We start from the raw sequence: 21,785 nt of genomic DNA on the forward strand, positions 1-21,785 counted from the left end.
GCCCCGCCTGCGCGCGCACTACCTACCGCCACACACTGTTTCAGTGTTTCCTTCGAATATCCTACAGACAACATGCCACTTAGTCACCACACGATCCTTTATCATATTTTTTGTTCCAAGCTGCGCTACGACCGACATAAGTGTACACTTTGTCAGACGCTGAACTTCAGAATAAGAAGTTCCTACTCTTTCTACGTATAACAGTAAAATAACGAGTTGTTCTAAGGTTAAGTATTGTATTTCAAAACCAGGACAAATAAAATGAAAAATGGTTTTAAGTAAGTAAGTACTTATTAAACTAAGGACAAACTGAAAAATAAGTTAATCACAATCTAGTAGCGGAGGCTCGCAGTCTTCGGGCAGGTTGTTCACATGATCGTTGTGGAACAGCGTCTGGTTGCCGTCCCGCCACGGGTACTTCTTTGTGCGTATGCGCATGTATTCATAGTCGCGACAGGGTTCCTTGTGGGGAGGCGAATGCGACAGCGCCCGAAACATTTGCGTGATGATAAGAGGGACACAGAAGAAGAAGAAAATGTATTTGTAGGTTTTGTAAGTGTCGTGTCCTTCATGGAAGATTGGGCGGCAGGGGTTGTAGGGGATAGGTCCAGGGCGGCAGTCCGCGGGTGGCACGATTCGGCGGCCGCCGCCGGGCACCAGGCTGGGGCAGCCGCAGGTGCCGGGCGGTAAGCGCGGCGGGCAGCACAGCGCGTAGTGCCGCGTGCCCGGCCGCGCCAACACCGGCACCACTCGACACATTAACGACATTTTTATAAACTTTTCCCTTACACACTGAAATTTAAAATTGCATAATTCTCTCTTACTGATTTAGTGCATAGTTAGCTTTGATTTTTTTATAGGGAATTTGTGGCTTTGTATATTTTATATATTAAGTATTATGTCAATCTCGAAATGATTTAATCTTTGGATGGAACGGCATTTCAAAGACGAAAATCGTAAGCAGATTATTGTCGACCAGTATCTAATAAGTTTTCAGACAAAAACTTTTTTGTTTTAATTTATTTTTAGAGTGCCTACTGTTACGAGATCCTATTTTTTTCTATTACGGCTACTAATAGTAAGTAACATATTACACATCAATGACTAAGCCTGTACGCTGTATGTCTTTGAATTGCTGCTACTACTTTGACCATTTAGATTAAAACCTCAGATTAAAACATAATTAGGTATTTCTTTGAATTTCAAGTTGAACAATACAAATCCCAGCTTGATTTTGACGTTTTTATAGTAGAGCCAAAGTAGAGTAGATCTACATAAGAAAACTATAGTTTATTCATTTTATAAGGAATGTCAGAAAGGGACGGGCTTAGGACGGGCTACACACATGGTGTACCATAAAGCGGTTCTAGCGCTTGCTGCAGGCTGTCAAATATTCGTTATAAAAATATATTGATCTTATCCTAAACTTAAACAACGTTTAGAGGAAAAAAAACCTAGGACATCGTACACAGTTTAAATCATCATAGATAGATATTTACATAAATTAATAAGTAATATCCAACTTAGTAGATAGACGCTTACGTGACCACCTTGTAGGTATGAGTTATATAATATAACCAGGCCTATGTCTATATAACTGCACATTGTTCGTTGAAAATTGAAACCAAAATACTTACCTACACTTAAATATAATAGACCCATGGCAAAATCAAAATAGGCACATGAGAATGCCATAGGTAACTACTTATATTTATGATGTGTGATTATAATTATTATTCTACGCAGTCTTTTCAAGTTGAAGTTAAAAAAAACATTAAACGGTGCAAAATTTGATTCATGTTGTTTTTAAGCTACTTCCAATACTTACGTATTTATATGGGTAAAAAGTGCCTATGACATGAAGTAGGTAGGAATTTGCTGTTGAATTTGAAAATGAATGTCTACTTTGTGCTTGAGAATATGGAGATAGGAAAAGACGAGCGGCTGACCCAAGTTTGAGTGAGGGAGATAAGGTGTACATTAAAAATATGGAGAAAACGAATAAGCTCAGCTCTAATTTCAATTCTACTCCTCATACGGTCAAAAAATGTTGAAACGGGACAGGTATTGAAAAGAAACGATTTATCTAATCCAGCGCTGCAGCGGCAAAATGACAAAATAACGAATCGTGGCCAAGGTTCGGTATGTCAACACAATGAGTCATCAAAACATGCAACAAGCGAAACAAGTAGAAATTCTGCCTTTTATAATACAAAATAACCTATTAGCCTTGTAAATATACATTCAGCATCCATGTAACATTTTAAACCTCGATTGTAAGTAATAATTTCTATGACTTTTATTAGAAAAGCTTCATTTTGTTAACAATTTCTATTACCTATTATCATTCGTAGTGCTGTTTTTAGTGATTAATACAATACATACCTAGCTGCTGATAGTGATTAGGTTAAAATTTGTGACTCAGTGTTACATTGATTTATTTGACGTTGTGCATATTTTCCAATAATTATGTTCATTGATAAGATATGCTTTAGTTTCAGGATTGGTCGGAAAGTCGCATTTATCAGGAAGTGTAGTTTCGTATGAAATGGTTTACAGCACATGACTAAAGTATTATCCATGCGGACGTTCGGTGTTATCAGTAAATATCAGTGATTTTTTTATTTTTTCTTTTAAAGTTATACATTTATTGAGGTGAGTGTGTGAAATAATGCGACCTTGTCGTTCTAGTAGGCACCTAGTAGCTAGTTACCTAACTAACATTTAACTGTAGTTTAGGTTCTACTAACACCGGTACCTTTATACGTTATTGTGTCGTTTGTTTCAGGTATCATGTGTCGTTTTTATGGTGATTTTTGATAAGTTAATAAAAAAAAATATTTCTAATTCTTCTTTATATAAATCGACGTGACTTTGGTAGAAATGACCTTAAGACTATTGCCATAACATTAGAAAACAATGTTCGTAAAACCATGTCATGCAATATAGTATCTTATAGCAGTAGTTTCAAGGTTGTAATTGATGGTTGGGTTTGATGAATCACCGTGTTTGTAGCGGCCGGCGCGCGGCGGCGGCAAGCAATGATGTCACCGTATGGCGTATGCCCGGGCTCTCACACTAGCAGTCATACCCTCGCGTTGACTACTCGTGTGTTTAATATTAATATTCACAGTATTATTCGTATAAAATATCCCAACTTATATATTTCAGCTTCCCTACTATACCTCCTACAAGTAAGCCCGCTAGTTAAAATGGATTCCAAAGCTATATCCGCAAACATCGCAAAATTCGCCGTCAAATTCTGCAATGTGAGTATTTCTATTCGTTATTTGCAATTTACTTTTTAATATTATTATAATATTAGTATTTAGAAAACCTACCTATATAATTATATTTTCAACTACCTTCATCTAAACTGGATCTATGAATTAGGTAAGTACCTGTAAGATACTTTTAATTGAGCACAATCTTCGTCCACTTATTTCTAGACTCAAAAGCGATGTACATTTAAGTATCCTTCCATTGTTTCCATTTTATTGGTATGTAGGTACCGACATCGAAAAAACATTGTATAAAAAACCTAGATTTGTCATACTGGTCTCTGTTTAGCTATTATACCTAGATGTCTTCCTACACACGCAGATGATGACTAAACTATGCTGCCTTTTACGAGGACTATCTGTTTGTGGACAGCTTATCATCGGTTAGCGAAATCGTTGCATATGCATTGTATGTGTGCATACCTACATTTTAAGTTGCACGATATATTTATTTTTTATCTTGTTTATCCCCTTGGGGAAAGGCAAAGTCATGCAGCCATAGACTTAGCAGTCAGCACAGATAAAAACGAAATAGAGTTAGATACGTAATTAAATCACATATAAGCTCATAATTGTATCCCAATTGAGGTAGTCGGGAGGCATTTCTATCAAGATGTACTAAGTTTAGGCGTGGGTATACCTCACCGAGCTTTCTGTTACATCAACGTGATAGGTGGTGAGCCGCATAGCTGTTTAACTGTGTAAAAACCAACTGTGTTAGTGGAGATTAGTAACTCTTTGGTGCCAGTCCGGTACCGGTAATCAAATCACACAATTTCCAATGTGGTCCAATAGTAATGTTGACCTACTGATGAGTATATGATGGTGTGATGGTGTGAATAAGTCTACCCTCACCAAAAAAATGTGGTACGCTGCATACTCCATGTAAGTAGATCCATTGCAGGTGGAGGACACTTAGACTTTTTAAAAGTTTGTTTGTATTTCATATAGAGGCGGCATCGGAAGTGTACGACCTAGGTATTGTTTTAAAGTTATGTTTGAGTTGGTATACGCGCGTTCAAACATACATCCACGGCTCCAGAAATCACATCTCGGCGCTTATTGGGTTTAAGGCGAAATCTTCATAAAATACTATACATGTCCTACTGCCGGACACAGGCCTCCCCTCAATCAACTCGAGGGGGTATGGATCATACAACACCACACTGCTCCTCTGCGGGTTGGTGGAGGTGTTTTTACGGCTAGTAGCTGGGACCAACAGCTTAACGTACAGTGTAAAAGACTACACAAAAAAATAATAGCCACAGTTAATTTTAATTTTGGTGCAATTGGGTAGTTTCCTATGTCAAAGATATATTATGAAATTCAGATTTACTACATAAAGACAGATCTAAAGGTGACAAAAAACGTTTTCTTTTTTCTATTTAAATTATTTTCAAATTTTAATATAGAAAAATATGATAATAAGTGCGATATTTTGTCACGTTTTTCTATGACGTCACAGGTTGCTTCTTCGTACCACAGGTATTTTGTGTTTTGACGTTTAGTAAAAAGTAACTGATTTGACTAGTTGGCAACTACTATATTTATATTTGATAAACCAAGTCTCTATTGTCGTAAATTTTTGCAGGAGTTGGATAAGGACAAGAGCGTGGTGTCGTCCCCATTGTCGGCAGAGTTCGTGTTGGCGCTGCTGGCTCTTGGCACCAGCGATCCAGCTCACGCTGAGCTGCTGACCGCCCTCGGCATCCCCGACGATGACGCTGTAAGTATTCTTTATTTATTTTTATGGGATAACAAAACAACTATACACATATTAACAATAGGTGTAGGATATTTCCACATAAGTACATGTATGATGAATCACGTATAAAATCCACGTAAAAAAGTCTTTAATTATTTATGTATTATGGTGCATCAACAGCAGCACATACAAAATAAAATACACATAGGAAAAGTTCCGGTATGCCTGCCTATTATAGACGCACACAACTTTGATAATAAAAAGTAAAAACTAAATTTATTAACATACTTACATAGAACATATTTTGCTAGGGTAATCCTAAGCATCAGCATATTAACGAAAAAATTTTGGCAGTATATTAAATTTGACACCTTTCGTTTAAAACATCGTAACAGTATTGTTTTTATAAAACTTTTTAAAATAAATAAGTACCAACAATAGTGTAAAACTTTCATAACACCAAGCAGTAAAATCATTTACAGACAAACCAAGAGGAGCAAGCAAAAGAAGTTTTTCCTTCGTAAATAAGTAACTTCGTAAATTAACTTCGTAAATTAATTTTCAAGAATTGTTGGAGGAGTAAGTTATTTGACATGTAAGGTAACTGGTCACTTCTATTTTTAGTTTATTCGTTAAGTAGGTACCAACCAACTTATATCTTCATAATTAATTTTCCACCCATTCTTTTGTCATCGTCAATAATTAAGTAATTACTTTTCACAAGCCCAATAGAAGGTCTGAAGATGAAGCCAAAAGATGGATAATGGTTTTATTAGCGAGTTAGGTACTTGAAAGCACATTTTTCGTTTTTTAAAACTACCTACTTAATTTTGTTGTAGATTCGATCGTCGTTTTCTTCAGTGTCTGCGAAAATAAGGTCGTTGAAGGGCGTAACTTTGAATGTGGCGAACCGCGTGTATGTGAAGGAGGGGCCTCATGAACTGCAGCCCAAACTACAGGAGGATGCCGTGAAGGTCTTCGATGCTGGCATCGAGAAGATTGACTTCGCTAAGAGCACCGCTGCTGCCCAGCAGATTAACCAATGGGTACTCTTTTTTTTTTAAATTGTAGCGAGCCTTAGTGGAATCCAGAGTCCGACAAAAAAAAAGAAAGAAAGAGTAAAAAAATCAATCCATCTTTTTCTCAATTATAATATTGATTTCATCTCGCTCATCTGAGGTGGTGTGTAGTTGTTGGCTACTCGGAAACGCATTTCCGAATGCATATAACCCAGGTGCTTTCAAGGCCAGAGTGAACAGACACCTTCTGGGCAAGCTCCATCTTAGGCCTCGTTAATACCTTCGAGCAAGTCTGGGGCCAAGAGCAAACCCATCAAAGGTAAAAAAATGGCACTTTTCAAATGATATAATACTTTCCAGGTTGAAAGCAAAACTAATAATAAAATTAAGGACCTCATCGCACCGGATTGTCTCGGCGAAGATACACGACTGGTTCTAGTCAACGCTCTCTACTTTAAGGTAGTATCAAAATAGTATTTTAAAATTAATTTTCTACGTCGTTTTGTGTGGGTACCTAATATTCTACCGAGGACTACCTTTCCAAATTTTAGGGTACTTGGAAGAAGAAGTTTGACCCGCAGTTAACTACGCCCCTGGATTTCCACGTCACCGCTAAAAAGACAATTCAAGTACCAATGATGTTCATGGATGGGAAATTCAATTATGATGTTTCTGACGAGCTCAATGCCGAGGTATGAAAATAGATTACATTTGTATACAAACACGTGGTTAGAAATAGACGCGATTTATTTGTACGCAGAGATGCGAAACACATGCAAGTGCTGATACCTAAACAATACAAGCAAAGCGATCGAGACTAAACATTTACCACCTTACAAATAAAAAATAAACCAGGGATGAACGTGGGTTTAAGTATTTGACAGCCAAGCGAAGTTCAGTCGAATTGTATGATAATTCGACTCAATTTTGCTTGGCTGTCAAATACTTAAACCTACGTTCATCTCTGGTTTATTTTTTATGTGTAAGGCGGTAAAACTTTTTAAAAATAGGCCAAAGAACACATCGTTTTCAAAAATACCTTATAATAATCATTCATTGATTTATTATTCGTGGTAACATAAAATTCAGAAAAAAAAGATTTAAATAAAAAACGGTTTATTTCGAAATTTGAGCACCAATAAGTAGATATATGTTAGTAATTGCAAAAGAAGTAAACTCAACCTATATAAGTTTTACATGAGAATTTAATTTTTAGATGTTATCGATGCCGTATGAAGGAGAAGAATCGAGCCTGGTGATTATTCTCCCGAAAGAAATCGAAGGTTTGAACAATGTGATGCAGAAGCTAGCGGATGGCTATGACCTTATGAAGGACCTTGACAGATTGACTTCCCCGGGAGCTTCAATGAAGGTGGAGGTCACCGTACCCAAGTTCAAGATCGAAACCGAATTGGATCTCAACACCCTGCTTCCGAAGGTACTTATAACAAATATTTTAAATTATAATTCTATTTTTTTTATTATAAATATAGGTATTATTAGTAGGTAGGTATATCTATATAGGTATATAGGTACGTAATTAATAAATTAATAATTGGTGATGGTTTTCCCTTCGCGGGTTGGAAGGTCAGACAGGCTGTCGCTTCTGTAAAAAACCGTACCTGTCAAATCTTCAGGTTAGGTAAGCAGACCCTGTGAAAAACGGGATAATGCTAGGGAGATGATGATTATAAATATAGGTAGGTAATCCTAATCATAAACCGGCGAGTATGCATAAAGACTTTGATAAGAGTGGAAGAAGTGAAAGTCGTGTGTCAGAGTCGTAGTAAGTGGAATTCCGTGGTTTCTGACTAGCCTACCCCAACGGGTGATAAGCGTGATCTGCAGGTTATAAAATGTATTTAATTAAAAAAAAAACACATTTCTATTAATGAGATAAGTACAGTCACGAGTACTAATATACAATATTGCACATGACTGTACACATAAGTAGTTATAAATATTATCGATACTGACATAAAAAAACGGTTATATTTTTTTTTTATCTAAGTAATAAGTACTTACGGACAAATTACGAAATAGTTACAATGTTGTTAATGGCATAATAGTTAAGAATAATAGCACGTAGATACGTCCGGCCAAGTAGTAAGTTAATGCCATAATAATATGCAGCAAATCTACAATAAGTCACGTTAAAAACAAAGAGATGTAGGTAGGTACCAATAGACCAGACGATAGATACATCTTATGTAGGTATATATTTAAGTAAAGAATCATGTCTAGCAAAGTTCTTCTTCTATCGTAGTGGGTTATGAGATGGATTACCAACCTCATCACCCTTGAGCCGTCAACGGTTCCTGACATGACTCGTGTAACGTCTACGTAATTACGTTAAGTAGTAACCGAGTACAATGGCTTAATGTGCCTTCCGAAGCACGGAACACCTTACTTTCGAACAATCGGGTAATCAGCCTGCAAAGTCCTAAGCAAACCAGGGCTCACAAAGTGATTTCTATATTTAGTTCCCACCGGGATTCGAACCCGGGACCTCCGCATCGTAAGCTCGACGCTCAACCACTGGAGCACGGAGGCCGTTAAGTTCACAATGTACTTTACTACTACTACTGTACTTTTTGTTGTTTGTTTTTGGTTTTTGTACTTTTTATGATCCTTTCACACTTACCTACATGCTACCTACGGTGGAACAATAGCGTTTGCTGCTTTTCTCGTTAGTGTATGTTAATGTGTTCGAATAATTTCAGCTCGGGATCAAATCGATATTCAACCGTGTTTCGTCTGGCCTTGACAAGTTGTTGACCCCTCCAGAGCCTTTGTACGTGTCCAAAGCCATTCAGAAGGCATTCATTGAAGTGAACGAGGAGGGAGCTGAAGCGGCGGCGGCTACTGGTAAGATATTTGGAATTACTAATTATAGGTTCGCAGTGCTTTTGTTTATGTGCTGGTGATCTACTGGTTTGCTATATCTTAGGGTGTTTTGTCTGTCTGTACTAACAAGTGATAACAAGAATGGCTGACCTTCGCAAGGCACACTCATCTCATCCGATCACAGAGCTTATTAACCTGTAACCTGTGACTCAGTTTCTCTTTCCAGACATACATACAAACTTTTCTGAGTTTGTGTGTAATATAGATAACTTACTATTACAATTGTTCGCGATTGCCTCATGCAATTTACATTTTGGACATTGCCAATTGTACACAACAGTCATTTTAGCAATAATATCTATAATTATTCAACTTTATCTACTCATTTCAAAAACACATTGCATGTTTACCTATATCCCTGCATGACACATGATAAGATCAGTGCAGCTAGTCATTTTATTACCTAACATTATAAGTTTGTACTTCACATTCCTTTTTTTCATAGCAATTCCTAGCGATAGCTTTGGGTAATATTAATGGACTATTTTACATTAATTATCAGCCTTTGGTGAAGCTCATGATTATTATTGGTTTAAATATAATCTTCTGGTGTCTCACATTGGGTATTATCTGTTGGCGTAAGAGCATGTTACTCGTGGGTTTGTAGTTTGGTATGATTAGTATAACTGTGTGATCGTGTGAGTGATTGGGTTTGTCCGTCATGGTGGCGCAGCGGGGGTGGTGCGCACGCGGCGCGCACTAGAGCAACGCGCGCAGTTCAAGATGGACCGGCCAGCGTTGGTGCTCGTGTTGGTAGCGCAGCAGGTGGCTCTAGTCGCGCGGTACTCGCCGCACGAGCCGCCGCCGGCGCCTGCGTCGCAGCGAGACGAGCTATAGCAGTATCTGTGCGCGCAGGAGTGTCGGTGATGATGCGGTCAGCACGCCCGCCGGTGCAGCGCTTCATCGCGAAGCGGCCCTTCCTATACCTCCTTCTCGGCGCCGAAAGCAACGCACTCTTCATCGGGTTCTACCGGGGACCCCCGTGAATAACTCAAGACGCGTTCCTTTAGTTTTCACATTTTTGATAATTGCACCACATGTTGCATAAGTAATTTACTTACCGGGTATTAACCAAGTATAAAATGCTATCAGAAGCAAGTTCGCAAGTGTCTAAGAAAAAAATGCACAGATAATGAGGGGTCTAGACGTGACGTTTCGAAAAAAAAATAACATCGCGCAAGTCATACAAAATACTGTATGACTTGCTCGGTGTTGTTTGCTCACCAACGATAGTACTTATGTCCATTAAAACCTCTCAATAAACGAACACCCTTTTCATATCCTTATGTAAATGCATGTTGGTAATGAAGTAATTCCATTAAATGTTTAATAGGACTGCAAATTGTTTTTATTTTTTTTATTTAAGTACGCCCATAATATTAAAAGTAGTATGTAGGTATAGAAATCGTAAAGCTTTTTGTCGTCGGTATTACTTACGCGCGTCATTGCCGGTGACGTTGGAGTGTCGTATAATTAGTATGGATAATTGTGATCATATGATTGGGTTGGTCCAATAAAGTTGGCGCTGGTGTAGTGTTGGTGGCGCAGAAGGTGACGCGGGGGCGTCGCTATAAGACCAGCTATAGCAGTATATCTGTGCGCGCAGGAATGTTGTTGATGCTGCGGTCAGCTAGCCAGCCGGTGCAACGCTTCGTCGCCAAGCAACCCTTCCTATACCTCCTCCTCGGTCCCGACCACCACGCACTCTTCCTTGGCCTCTACCGGGGACCGCCGCGAACACCATCTCAAGATACAATCCATCACAGCTCTCTCCTTTGCAATAATTGTCCCAAATGTTGCAAAAAAAAGTGCACAAAAAATTAACACCCTTTTGTAAATGCATGTTGATAATGAAAGTAAATCCATTAAATTTTTCATTGGACTATAAATTGAATGTTTCCTTGTGTAAGCTTGCTTTTTGTCGTTTTGTACGGAATGCGTATTTAGTAGGTAAGTACAGTATTTTTTGGGGGATCAGTGTCATGTAGTTGTGATGTTGGAGATAAGTATGTGAACATACGACGGTGGTGTTTCAGCGGTGCTGATGTCTTTGACTTCGTTCATAATGGATGCGCCGCCGTCGCCGCGGTTCGTGGCTGACCGACCATTCCTGGCTGCTATAATAGTGGACGGCGCCCCTCACTTTATTGCCACATACCATGGACCTACAGAAGTCTAAATACTACACTTTATACAGATAGATAGATAGACACTGTTTTAAATGTATGGGTGTATCCTGAATCTATTGAAATACTTACTGTTTTTGTTGTTTCGTTTATACTTGTAATTTGTTTCTCTTTTGTTTATTTTAGTATATTTTATTATTTAAAGTCCTTTTTAATACTTATGTTTGATTTTTGTGACGTGTTCATGCGTATTGGGTGTTATGGTCCCTTTCTGTGGTTCGATTGTGGTGTCGGAAGTCATTCAGGTTTGAACAGAGACGGTTATGTTGCAGCGATGTTGGTCTGTATGACCGCCTGCATAATCGGCGAGCCGCCGAAACCGCGGTTTGTGGCGGATCGACCATTCTTGGCTGCTATCGTAACGGACGGCGCTCCTTACTTCATCGCCACCTATCACGGACCACAACATTAAAACTGTGATATCTCCTACATAAAAACGCATGCGCATAATACGTATAATATGTACTGTTTATTCCTCTAAGTTATTTTTTTAATACATTTTTATTATTTTATTTAAAAAAAAGTAGTCTCATTATAATCCTCATAAATGTAGGTTTCGGTATCTGATTTAACCCTCTGGCACATTTGCTTTTTGTTTTACTTGAAATGATTTAGAAAAATACGTAGTTATACAGATCAGCTGTTCCCAAAGTCACCGGGGTTCTGTGAAATGTCTTTCTTTGCATTATAAGTTAAATTGTTTCACTTTTTCAATATTTCTGATAATTTAGGAACCCATTCAAATTAATGTGTCTTTAATTTGTAATCATTTAATTCGAGTTCCGTAAACTAAAAGTATTTGATGGGTGTTCCGTTATATCTTAAAAGTATGAGAACCTCTGCTATATATCACTGACGTGTTCTAATCTTCTAATAATTGTAAGGATGATGTGTGCTTGCGTCTTCCAAGCCTCAGTTCCTCGCCAACCTACCATACCTGGATGCTAAATCGTCACCTACCCCGGGCCTACATAACTTACAGCTGTAATAACTCTTTCATAAAAAGCATGCACACGATATTATTTTAGTACTTATCTTTTTTATTCGTGAGTAGATAGTAAAATTAATTTATTTAGTGGGTAGTTTTTATATGTTTATAAATAGTTTTATAACTATCAAACCTTGAACCTAAAACATTTTCTACTATATATTTTTTTAACTTGGGGTAAGTCCGTCTGCGGAGGAAATTAAATCAAGTTCACACCCATATTGGTGCGGGACAGAGAGTGTCCCTTCTATACCTATTATTAAACAGAACGAGCAGTTCAGTACGATTAATGAATATATTTCAATAAGATAACATATTAAGGTAAACGCTCCTATTAACGCCACCCAAAAATCGACATCGTTTACCGCCACCTTTTTTAAATTGCGGATATTTTGAATTGTGTCCGAGATAGAAAATTGATTCAAATGTCAAAAGATACATGTATTAATTGACCATGAAACGAACATACCCCTGAGCGTGGGCAACAACAGTCTAATTTGTGATTGGTCTGTAAGTGTGCAGTGTCCGCTCAAGCAACGCGCTCCATACAAGCCACTACTGAAATGCATAAGCATACAACATTTTTTTCTTAAGGTTTTGTGTCCGATGAAACATATTTTTCTTCATTTTAGTAATTATAACTACTTGTTAATACGTTTAAGATCTGAGAAAGCATGCTATATTTGATATTTGTGTTAGTTTTAAATGATTAATTTGAGTTTTAAAATGTGGCGGTGATAGAAGCATACATTTGCAGTTTGGTTACTATTACCGCCACCTATGGCGGCGATTGATATTTGTATGATATTTGTATTTTTTAGTTATTTAAGGTAACATGCCCAATCATTCATAATGTTATCATTTTATTTTATAGTATGGTTCATGAACTATATTAAAATCTATTAACGCCACACATTTGGTGGAATTCAAGTATCCTGTGCTGCATATAAGTTAATGTATTTTTTTAAGAAATGTATGAACAAGTAGTTGAAGTAATTATGAATTTCTAATTAAAATACTTTATATATTTATTAAAATATGCTTTGAAACTGGTTATTACATACGTAGCTCTAATTTTGAATATTTATTTGTTTTCTTAAGGCTAATTTTTATGTGGCGGAAATTGAAACACAGAAATTACATACATGTTTCTATTACCGCCACCATAGATTCCCTCTTATGATTTATAGACAGGGTGATGCATTATTCTTCGGACTGACAGAGACGGACGGACAGACCAAGCTTACCCGACACTACACTGAAGATATCCCGGACGTCAGCCTGTACGAGATTAGGATGGCCCTCAAACAGCTCAAAAACAACAAAGCGGCAGGAGATGACAGAATCACACCAGAACTTCTGAGAGCGGGCGGAACGCCAATACTCAAAGCCCTCCAGAGGCTCTTCAATTCCGTCATATTTCAGGGCAAAACGCAGAGGGCATAGAGCGGAAGCGAGGTGGTCCTGTTCTTCAAGAAAGGTGATAAAGCCCTACTGAAGAACTACAGACCTATCTCGCTTCTGAGCCATGTCTACAAGTTGTTTTCGAGGGTCATTACGAATCCTCTCGCTTGCAGATTTGACGACTTCCAGCCTCCCGAACAAGCCGGTTTCCGGCACCATAGACCACATCTATACGCTGCGGCAGGTTATACAGAAGACCGACGAGTATAATCTGCCACTTTGCTTGGCGTTTGTGGATTATGAGAAAGCCTTTGATTCGATCGAGACCTGAGCGGTGTTGAAGTCTCTTCAGAGGTGCCAAGTGGACCATAGGTACATCGAAAAGCTAAGGGACCTCTACCAAAATGCCACTATGTCAGTTCGAGTACAGAACCAGAGCTCTAATCCGATCCAACTGCAGCGAAGAGTGAGACAGGGAGATGTCATCTCTCCGAAACTGTTCACTGCTGCACTGGAGGATATTTTTAAGCTTCTGGACTGGAAAGGATTTGGCATCAACATCAACGGTGAGTACCTGACGCACCTTCGATTTGCCGATGATATAGTCCTAATGGCTGAGACCCTGGAAGAACTGAACACCATGCTCGAGCATCTCAGTAACGCATCCCAACGAGTGGGTCTTAGCATGAACATGGCAAAGACAAAAATTATGTCCAACGACCATGTCGCACCCACTCCAGTTCAGGTTGGGAACGTTACACTCGAAGTTGTAGACCAGTACATTTACCTAGGACAAATAATCCAGTTAGGTAAGTCCAACTTCGAGAAAGAGATCTCTCGTCGGATCCAACTCGGATGGGCAGCGTTCGGGAAGCTGCGGAATATCTTCTCGTCCAAAATACCAGTGTCTCAAGACGAAAGTCTTTGACCAGCGCGTGTTGCCAGTGATGACCTACGGCAGTGAGACGTGGCCGCTTACTATGGGTCTCGTGAGGAGGCTCGGTGTCGCTCAGCGGGCAATGGAGAGAGCTATGTTCGGTATTTCCCTGCTTGATCGAATCAGAAATGAGGAGATCCGCAGGAGAACTAAAGTCACCGACATAGCCCGGAGAATTGCAAAACTGAAGTGGCAGTGGGCAGGACACATAGCGAGGAGAACCGATGGCCGCTGGGGCGGAAAGGTTCTGGAGTGGCAACCACGTGTCGGACGACGCTCAGTGGGTAGGCCCGCTACAAGGTGGACCGACGATCTGGTGAAGGTGGCGGGAAGCCGCTGGATGCGGGCAGCGCAGGACCGATCGTTGTGGAGATCCTTGGGGGAGGCCTATGTCCAGCAGTGGGCGTCATACGGCTGTTGATGATGATGATTATTGAAAATAGTTCGTTTACAGTTTTTGTTGGAACGCTGTCTTTCAAACTAGGTGAACCTGTATTTTGAGAGACAGTGCCTTCCCAATTTATGTATCTATTAACTACATTAACAGTGGTAAAAACAACATTTTTTTTAAATAAAGTATTTTATTGTACCTGAATAGTTGGTTAGATATCTCGTTGGCGGTATTCGATGCAGCAAAGGCGGTAATAGAAAGAAACCGCAATTTATGTGGCGGTAATAGAGGAAAGTGAGTTTTCGGACATAAAATTATTTTTTATCCAAAATATTCACTCAAAATTAAAAATTCTTGATGTATTTAGCAGAAGACAGTCATAACAATACAAATAAAATTAATAAGCTGCACTAGCAAATACAGAAGTACTTAATTTCTGAGAGGTAATCAGAGCATAGCTTAACCTGGCGGTAATAGGAGCGTTTACCTTACAATCGTCTCAATGCGCGGTAAGAATTAGATATGTCAAAGTAAGTAAGCTGGTGTTGTGACGATTATGAGTATAGTGATTTATCAGTCGATATTAAGTCGATCGGTTCTTTTCTATCTAACACTACTTATATTATTGTTTGGTATTGTAAGGATTTTGGGAAAAATATCCATATTCTCGTTGATACATCGCAGATCTAAGGACATCTTCCACATTGGATTTACGTTACTACCTCGTCTCTATAGAAGTAATTTATGTATTATTTAACTATTTAGTACTCTTTGCTGGCATGAGTACATACATTTTCTGTGGATCGGTGGTGGTGTTGTAAGCATATTCAGTTATGAATAGAGAGATCTATTGTGTTACAGCAATGATGGTGATGTGCAGAAGTGCGTTCATGGAACCGCCGAAGCCGCGGTTCGTGGCGGACCGACCATTCCTGGCTGCCATCATGGTGGACGGCGCCCCTTACTTTGTCGCCACCTACCACGGACTTTAAAGTCTAAACTGTGATAACTATAATAATTAATATCCTACAAAATTGTTTGCACTCTATGTAGTATTATATATAAGTATTGGTCTATTCTTTTAAATAAACATTTATATTTAAGTATTTAGCTAGTAGTTTTAGTCATATTTATTTTTACATTTAAACATATTTCCTTACCTATATTAAAATATGAAATAATATATTCCCTCCTTGTAATCTATTTTTGTAGAGGTAGCTATATGATGGACTGTGAGGCCTGGCCTGCCGATCGCTAATCGACAGAACGTGCGTTCTTTATAAAAAGTTGGTGAACAATATTTTTGGAATTCATAATACCTATCTGCATAAAATTATCGTAAAACATTACACATCTATAACTTTAACATTGATAATGATAAATGTCCAAAAAAAGCATGTGCATGATAATATTATCTTAATTTGGGTACATGTTGTTTTAAAATTTATAATTATAATTATTTGGTTTGTCGGAGGTACATCCAGTAGGGCTATGCGCAACGTGATAAAATTTTATCACGGTCATTTTATCGATTCTGACGATATAATTATGTCATTTTGTTGATTGGTGCTAATATGTACCAAATACGTCATGTAGTTTTGACAAATTACGAACAAAATCACGTTGCACGCATGATAGAAAAAAAAACTTATCGATTTCGACAAAATGTATTTAATCGATCGATAATTTTATCACGTTGCACGCGTTAGCCTTGCAGATGAATAGCGGTACCGATTGTTTTAACCTGTGGTTTTAACGGTGGTGTTTAAAGTGTGTACCATATTGCCGCCGAAGCCGCGATTCGTGGCTGACCGACCTTACCTGGCTGCTATCATAATGAGCGGTGACCTATAGGTCACCTTCGTGGTCACCTAGCACAGAAGTTATACTGTGATATTATTATCTACAAAAATGCTTGTACTCCATGTTGTATCGCATAATTATAAGTCTATTTTTTTTAAATAAACATGTTTATTTAAATATTTAAACCTTTTAGTAATCCATGTATGCGTCTTTGGGTGGCGCTGCCAAAATCTCCTTCCTGGCGGTACCTGACAGATCCTATCAAATTAGAACGCGCCTAAACTTTACAGTTAAGGAGATATTACTATCTCCTTCAAAAAAAAAAGCATGCGCATGATATGTTTTTAGTACTTATTTATTAGTGGGTATATAGGAATTTCATACTATCCATGATTTTGGCGCTCGTAATGCCCTGTAGGCTCTGCACGGTAACCGCGCCGCGCGCGGCGCGAATTATATCGAGGCCTTCGACCAATACCCGTTTGACGTCCATCTACGTAGATAGCATTCGTATCGTTTATTGGTCGAAGCGCTCAATATAATTCGGGCCGCGCGCGGCGCGGTTGTCATGCAGACCCGGTTGAGGTATTGTAAGGAGTTTAAGTAAAATGTCATTATCTTCGACTATACCTCTGTCGTGGGTACATCTTATCAGTGTCCAAGGTCATTCGCGGGTCTATGGACTCTCCTGCAGGCGCACTTACCTCAATTAACCCTTATGAATAATTCTTTTTTTTATTTTATTTTTGACGTGACTTATCGTAGATTTGTCGCTGATGGCATTAACTACTTGGCTGGACAAATGGGGAGCGCTGAGGGCTCTCACCCGGTACAAAAATTAAGACCAGTGCCCAGTTAGGCGCGAACCTTGGATGAATAATTCTGTAGTTAGATCATTTGTATTGAGTAGACACATTTTCTGTGATCGGTGGCGGTGGTGTCGGAGGTACAGTTAGCTGTGAATAGAGAGATGAATTGTGTTACAGCATTGGTGTCGAGGTTTCGATGTGCCATACCGCAGCTGAACCCGCGGTTCGTGGCGGATCGACCATTTCTGGCTGCTATAATAGTGGATAGCGCCCCTTACTTCGTCGTCACCTACCACGGACTTTAAACTTTGATATTCATGAAAACTTTCACTCTGTGGTATTCGGCTATTCTTTTTTAATAAACTTTTTTATTTAAGCAAGTATTTAGTAGTTTTAGTTATTTATGTTTTCTCACAGACATCTGAAAACATTTCGTTATTTATCTACTTAAAATAAAAATAAATTTATTTTTCTCCATTATTTTACAATAACAAAACTGTGGACCTCTCAGTAAGCAATTTGATATTCTCGCGTTGGGAGTGGCCACGCTGCTTCCGAGGGTAACAAATTAGATATTAACCTTATTTTTTAAAATAATGAGAAAAGATAAATAAAAGTGAAATTTATCTATTTCGTTAAGTACCTATAATTCCTACAAAACAATATTAGTTATTTTATGTACATAAAAGAACATTACAAACACATTAAGGTGGCTTTCCACCTCTGGTGACTACAGAGTCGCGTAGGTTTTATTATTGGCAGAGGTAAGCAATCTTAAACTGACCTGGTGGGCTGCTTGTGACAGGCTAACGGCTGTGCGCTTAAACTTTTTAAGACCTATAGTTAAAGTAGTATCCTGGTAACCTAGGCTTGGTTGCCTGGTCTAACCCAGTTTCGAACATTCCGATTTTTCTATCGTGTGGGTTGTGAAGTGGATTACCAACCCCATCAACCCTTGTGTCAGGGCTATTATTGAGCCGCCAAAGGCCCCTGACATGGCTCATATTACGACTACTTACTTACATCAGTAATTAGTAACCAGGACTAACGGCTTAACGTGCCTTCTGGAGCACGGATCATCTTTCTTTCGGATAATCAGGATCAGCCTGTAACAATCGTAACCAAACTAGGGATCACGAAGTAGTTTTGTGATTCCCGGGATTCGAACCCGGGACCTCCGGATCGTGAGCCTAACGCTCAACCAATGGACCACGGAGACCGTTGAAACATTCCAATATCCCAATTCGACAACGACGACGTTAACTTTACGAGTAAGTCGCGCGAATCTAAACGCCACAGAGTACCTACTTTTATAACTATAGTTATAACTACGTAGTTATAAGTTACGGATTAGTTTATAAGTTAACACACATTCTTAGAAACGTTTTTACAATCTGGCTAGGCCCTTGGATTTGATTCACGGGGTAGATTTTCATATGGAAATATCCATAAGAAAATTTAGTTGTAGGTAATTTGGCAGACGCCTAGCTCAGCGCTGGTATATAGACTCCTGTGCTGTTGCCTATAGTTCGGTATGATTGGTGCAGGTATGCAGATAATACGTTTGAGCGAGGATCCATCTGTTGAGTTGTTCCAAGCTGACCACCCGTTCCTGTACATCCTGATGGGTCCCCGAGCTACCATTCTGTTTGTCGGAGTCTTCCGAGGTCAATGAAGAATGGAAGAATTATTTGATACCTGCTTTGTTGCAATATTATATCTATAAGAATCAGTAAGTACCTGCAAGCCAAGTTGCAAACGTTTTCACCTTAAAACGTTAACCCGTCTGAATTAAATGAACACCTTACGTCAAGAACGATGCATACTTGCGAGGTTTGAAAGACTTTGCTTGTGTTGCAGAAACACGTTCAATCAAAAAGTGTGCAACTTGGCTAACCCCCCCGATAAAACTGGTCATACGGTCATTTATATTTTCAGGTAAGCAAAACAAGGAACTAATCATTTTTGAGTATATTTTTTATAGGCTAATCTCACACAACACCGCGCACTTTAGTAGCAGACGGATGCATTGAAGCAGATTTTGTTGCGGCGTATCGCGCGGCGAGGCAGTGAGCTCGCTGTCCGCGCGGATTACTGCCTCGCCGCGCATATACAGCGTGTTAGTGACATCGAAACGCATACTAAGGGGGATGATTCAGACCATGATTCTGAGTTAATATCAAGTAGAATTTTCCGTCGCAAAATTCATGGTTTTTTTTTTAGTTTTTTTAAATTACTTACTTATTTTCAATTCTATAGGTACTTCTGCTATGGAAAATTCTTCCCTCAAAGTTTTCGTTACGATGTCACTAACACCCTGTATGCTACATACTAAAAAATACGCAGTCAGTATAAGTTATACGCGCTATAAAGCGGTTCGTCGTATTATTCGCAGTACCGCTTAACCACGCGTTCGTGTGTAAGGATTTTTAGGAATTAACAGATTACAAATCAATGCGATCTACAAACCGCTTCACCGCCAACCATCGCGTCGGTGTGCAGTGTCGTGTGAGAATAGTCTTAAAAGTTGTTTTTACTTTTGTTATAGATTCCTACCTACTTACAAACTTATATACTTATTTTTTGAGCACTGAAATTAAAACACTCTCGTGAAACACTATGATGTCACTGTTGTTTTCTTTTTAGTTATTTAATATTGCTTTGTTATCTTATAATTCGTCGCTGATGTCGCGAATTGACGTTTTTGCAATTAAGGCGAAACTGATTTGCACCTTTTTGCAATTGTCAATAAGACACTAATCACTTTAGCAAAACATTACAGATACGTCGGTGAGCAAAGTCAGGGACAAATAGCCAATAGGCTAGATATAAGAAATAAAATTATATAATAAAATTATTGATCCCACCGTTGGGCAAAGGCCACCCCTTGATTCTTCCACTCTTCTCGACTGCGCAATTCCGGCCAGACTTTTGGGCTGAAATCCTATGGTATGGTCCGTGTATATGTTTGTTAACGACTCTACGCATTTCTCAGAAACACTCACAAATCGTATTGCAGTAGGTAATTTTTTTGAATGAAGAATTATTAAACTTAGGGAATAGTGCAAAAATCAAAAAATAGTTTTGAAATTATGGTCAAAAAAGCATTATTATGAAAAAACAACAGCGTTGATGTCTTTTGTATGAAGGAAGCCCTTATTAGTGTTAGTAGGCAACATGAAACTGTTAGGTTGTTAATAGTACGTACAATTTTTTTTCCATATAGGGAATACAGCATGTGTCATAAAAAAAGTAATGTTATGGTCAAAAAGAGTTTCGTAATGATGATATTAAGGATAACAGTAAAATGAAATTATTTTATTGACCCAATCTTGCTATTCGACTACATGCTTTAATGGTATAATAAGTAATATCATAAAAAAAATATCCATATTAATTAAGTATCATGTCGCAGTGGGTATACCGCATTACGTATACCTGTATATTATATTGTTATAAGTATACTTATATAAAATATAAATAAAAAAAAACAAATGAAAAAAAAACATTAATTGAATGATTTGATTTTTGTGGTGTGAGCGTATCGTTTTTGATTTTTAATATGAAAAATATATTTTTTAATCTACTAATGATATCACGCCATATTACTACCTACTAGGTATTACGTTCCGCTTACTCAACTTTTATTTACTGTTTTATGAAATTAAACCGACATGCTTTAATTCGGTACCTATTTAATGTTATAATAATTAAACTACTTATACATTCCTTGAATTTTTAGAACAATTAAAAATCTTTCAAATTTAAAATAGACAAGTTTATTTTACTCTAGACAGACATTGGTGCTAATTCCTGTAAATACCATCTAATTTAATTTTAGGTTATATCTGTCATTTTCTTATCCGCCGAAAAGGAAAGGGATGGGTAATCGACAAGCATAAAATTTATGGAACACACGTCAATTTTAAGCACAAATCTAAAACAACCGTCTAAAAATTCGCCCGGGTTATTCATTTATTTACTCATTCTTCCTAAAATTAAGAGCTGTCAATCATCCGTCCCTTTCCTTTTCGGCGGATAAGAAAATGACAGGTATAACTTAAAGTAAAATTAAGAGATGTCTGCAGGAATCGGGGCCATTATTAGTTATCTACTGTTATCAAAATGTCATGATCTTCTACCACGTGGGTTGTGAGGTGGTATTATTTAGCCGCCAAAGCCCCTGACGTGACTCAAGTAACGACTACGTACTTACATCAGTAAGTAGTAACCGGGACCAACGGTGCCTTCAGTTAACGTGCCTTCCGAAGCACGGATCATCTTACTTTCGGACAATCAGGTGATCAGCCAGTAATTTTTACAAAGTGATTTTTGTGATTTGTCTCCACCGGGAT

General features: G+C 38.3%; 2 protein-coding genes across 13 annotated transcripts; one reads left to right on the top strand and one right to left on the bottom strand.

Moving 5' to 3' along the window:
* Positions 1 to 99: 99 nt before the first annotated feature.
* On the bottom strand, positions 100 to 1,346 carry LOC126381843 (uncharacterized). The gene has a single exon (XM_050031354.1). The coding sequence runs from the start codon at positions 766 to 768 to the stop codon at positions 322 to 324; it is 447 nt and encodes a 148-aa protein (XP_049887311.1). The 5' UTR covers positions 769 to 1,346; the 3' UTR covers positions 100 to 321.
* A 777-nt stretch (positions 1,347 to 2,123) lies between these two features.
* Positions 2,124 to 20,050, top strand: LOC126381830 (antichymotrypsin-2-like). Of its 12 annotated transcripts, none has more exons than XM_050031336.1 (10): positions 2,124 to 2,276; positions 2,496 to 2,602; positions 3,172 to 3,269; positions 4,873 to 5,007; positions 5,826 to 6,032; positions 6,366 to 6,464; positions 6,557 to 6,697; positions 7,222 to 7,443; positions 8,729 to 8,873; positions 9,586 to 9,761. In XM_050031336.1, exons 2-10 carry the CDS (start codon positions 2,563 to 2,565, stop codon positions 9,747 to 9,749), a joined length of 1,251 nt encoding a protein of 416 aa, XP_049887293.1. In that variant the 5' UTR covers positions 2,124 to 2,276; positions 2,496 to 2,562; the 3' UTR covers positions 9,750 to 9,761. The 12 variants fall into 12 exon arrangements, 11 of the variants coding, with proteins under 11 accessions (XP_049887293.1, XP_049887294.1, XP_049887297.1 ...); XM_050031337.1 differs by having other exon boundaries at positions 2,163 to 2,276; positions 2,502 to 2,602; XM_050031340.1 differs by lacking the exon at positions 2,124 to 2,276 and having other exon boundaries at positions 2,515 to 2,655.
* The last annotated feature ends 1,735 nt before the right edge of the window (positions 20,051 to 21,785 follow it).

This window comes from Pectinophora gossypiella, chromosome 3 (assembly GCF_024362695.1).
Source record: "Pectinophora gossypiella chromosome 3, ilPecGoss1.1, whole genome shotgun sequence".
NCBI classification, from domain to species: domain Eukaryota; kingdom Metazoa; phylum Arthropoda; class Insecta; order Lepidoptera; family Gelechiidae; genus Pectinophora; species Pectinophora gossypiella.

Excerpts from the sequence above, each read along its gene's own strand:
- LOC126381843 (XM_050031354.1), bottom strand. The coding sequence starts at position 768 with ATGTCGTTAATGTGTCGAGTGGTGCCGGTGTTGGCGCGGCCGGGCACG.
- LOC126381830 (XM_050031329.1), top strand. The coding sequence starts at position 3,042 with ATGATGTCACCGTATGGCGTATGCCCGGGCTCTCACACTAGCAGTCAT. Across the intron at positions 3,270-4,872 it reads TCGCCGTCAAATTCTGCAAT|GAGTTGGATAAGGACAAGAG; the intron begins GTGAGTATTTCT and ends AAATTTTTGCAG. Across the intron at positions 8,874-9,585 it reads TGAAGCGGCGGCGGCTACTG|CGGGGGTGGTGCGCACGCGG; the intron begins GTAAGATATTTG and ends ATGGTGGCGCAG.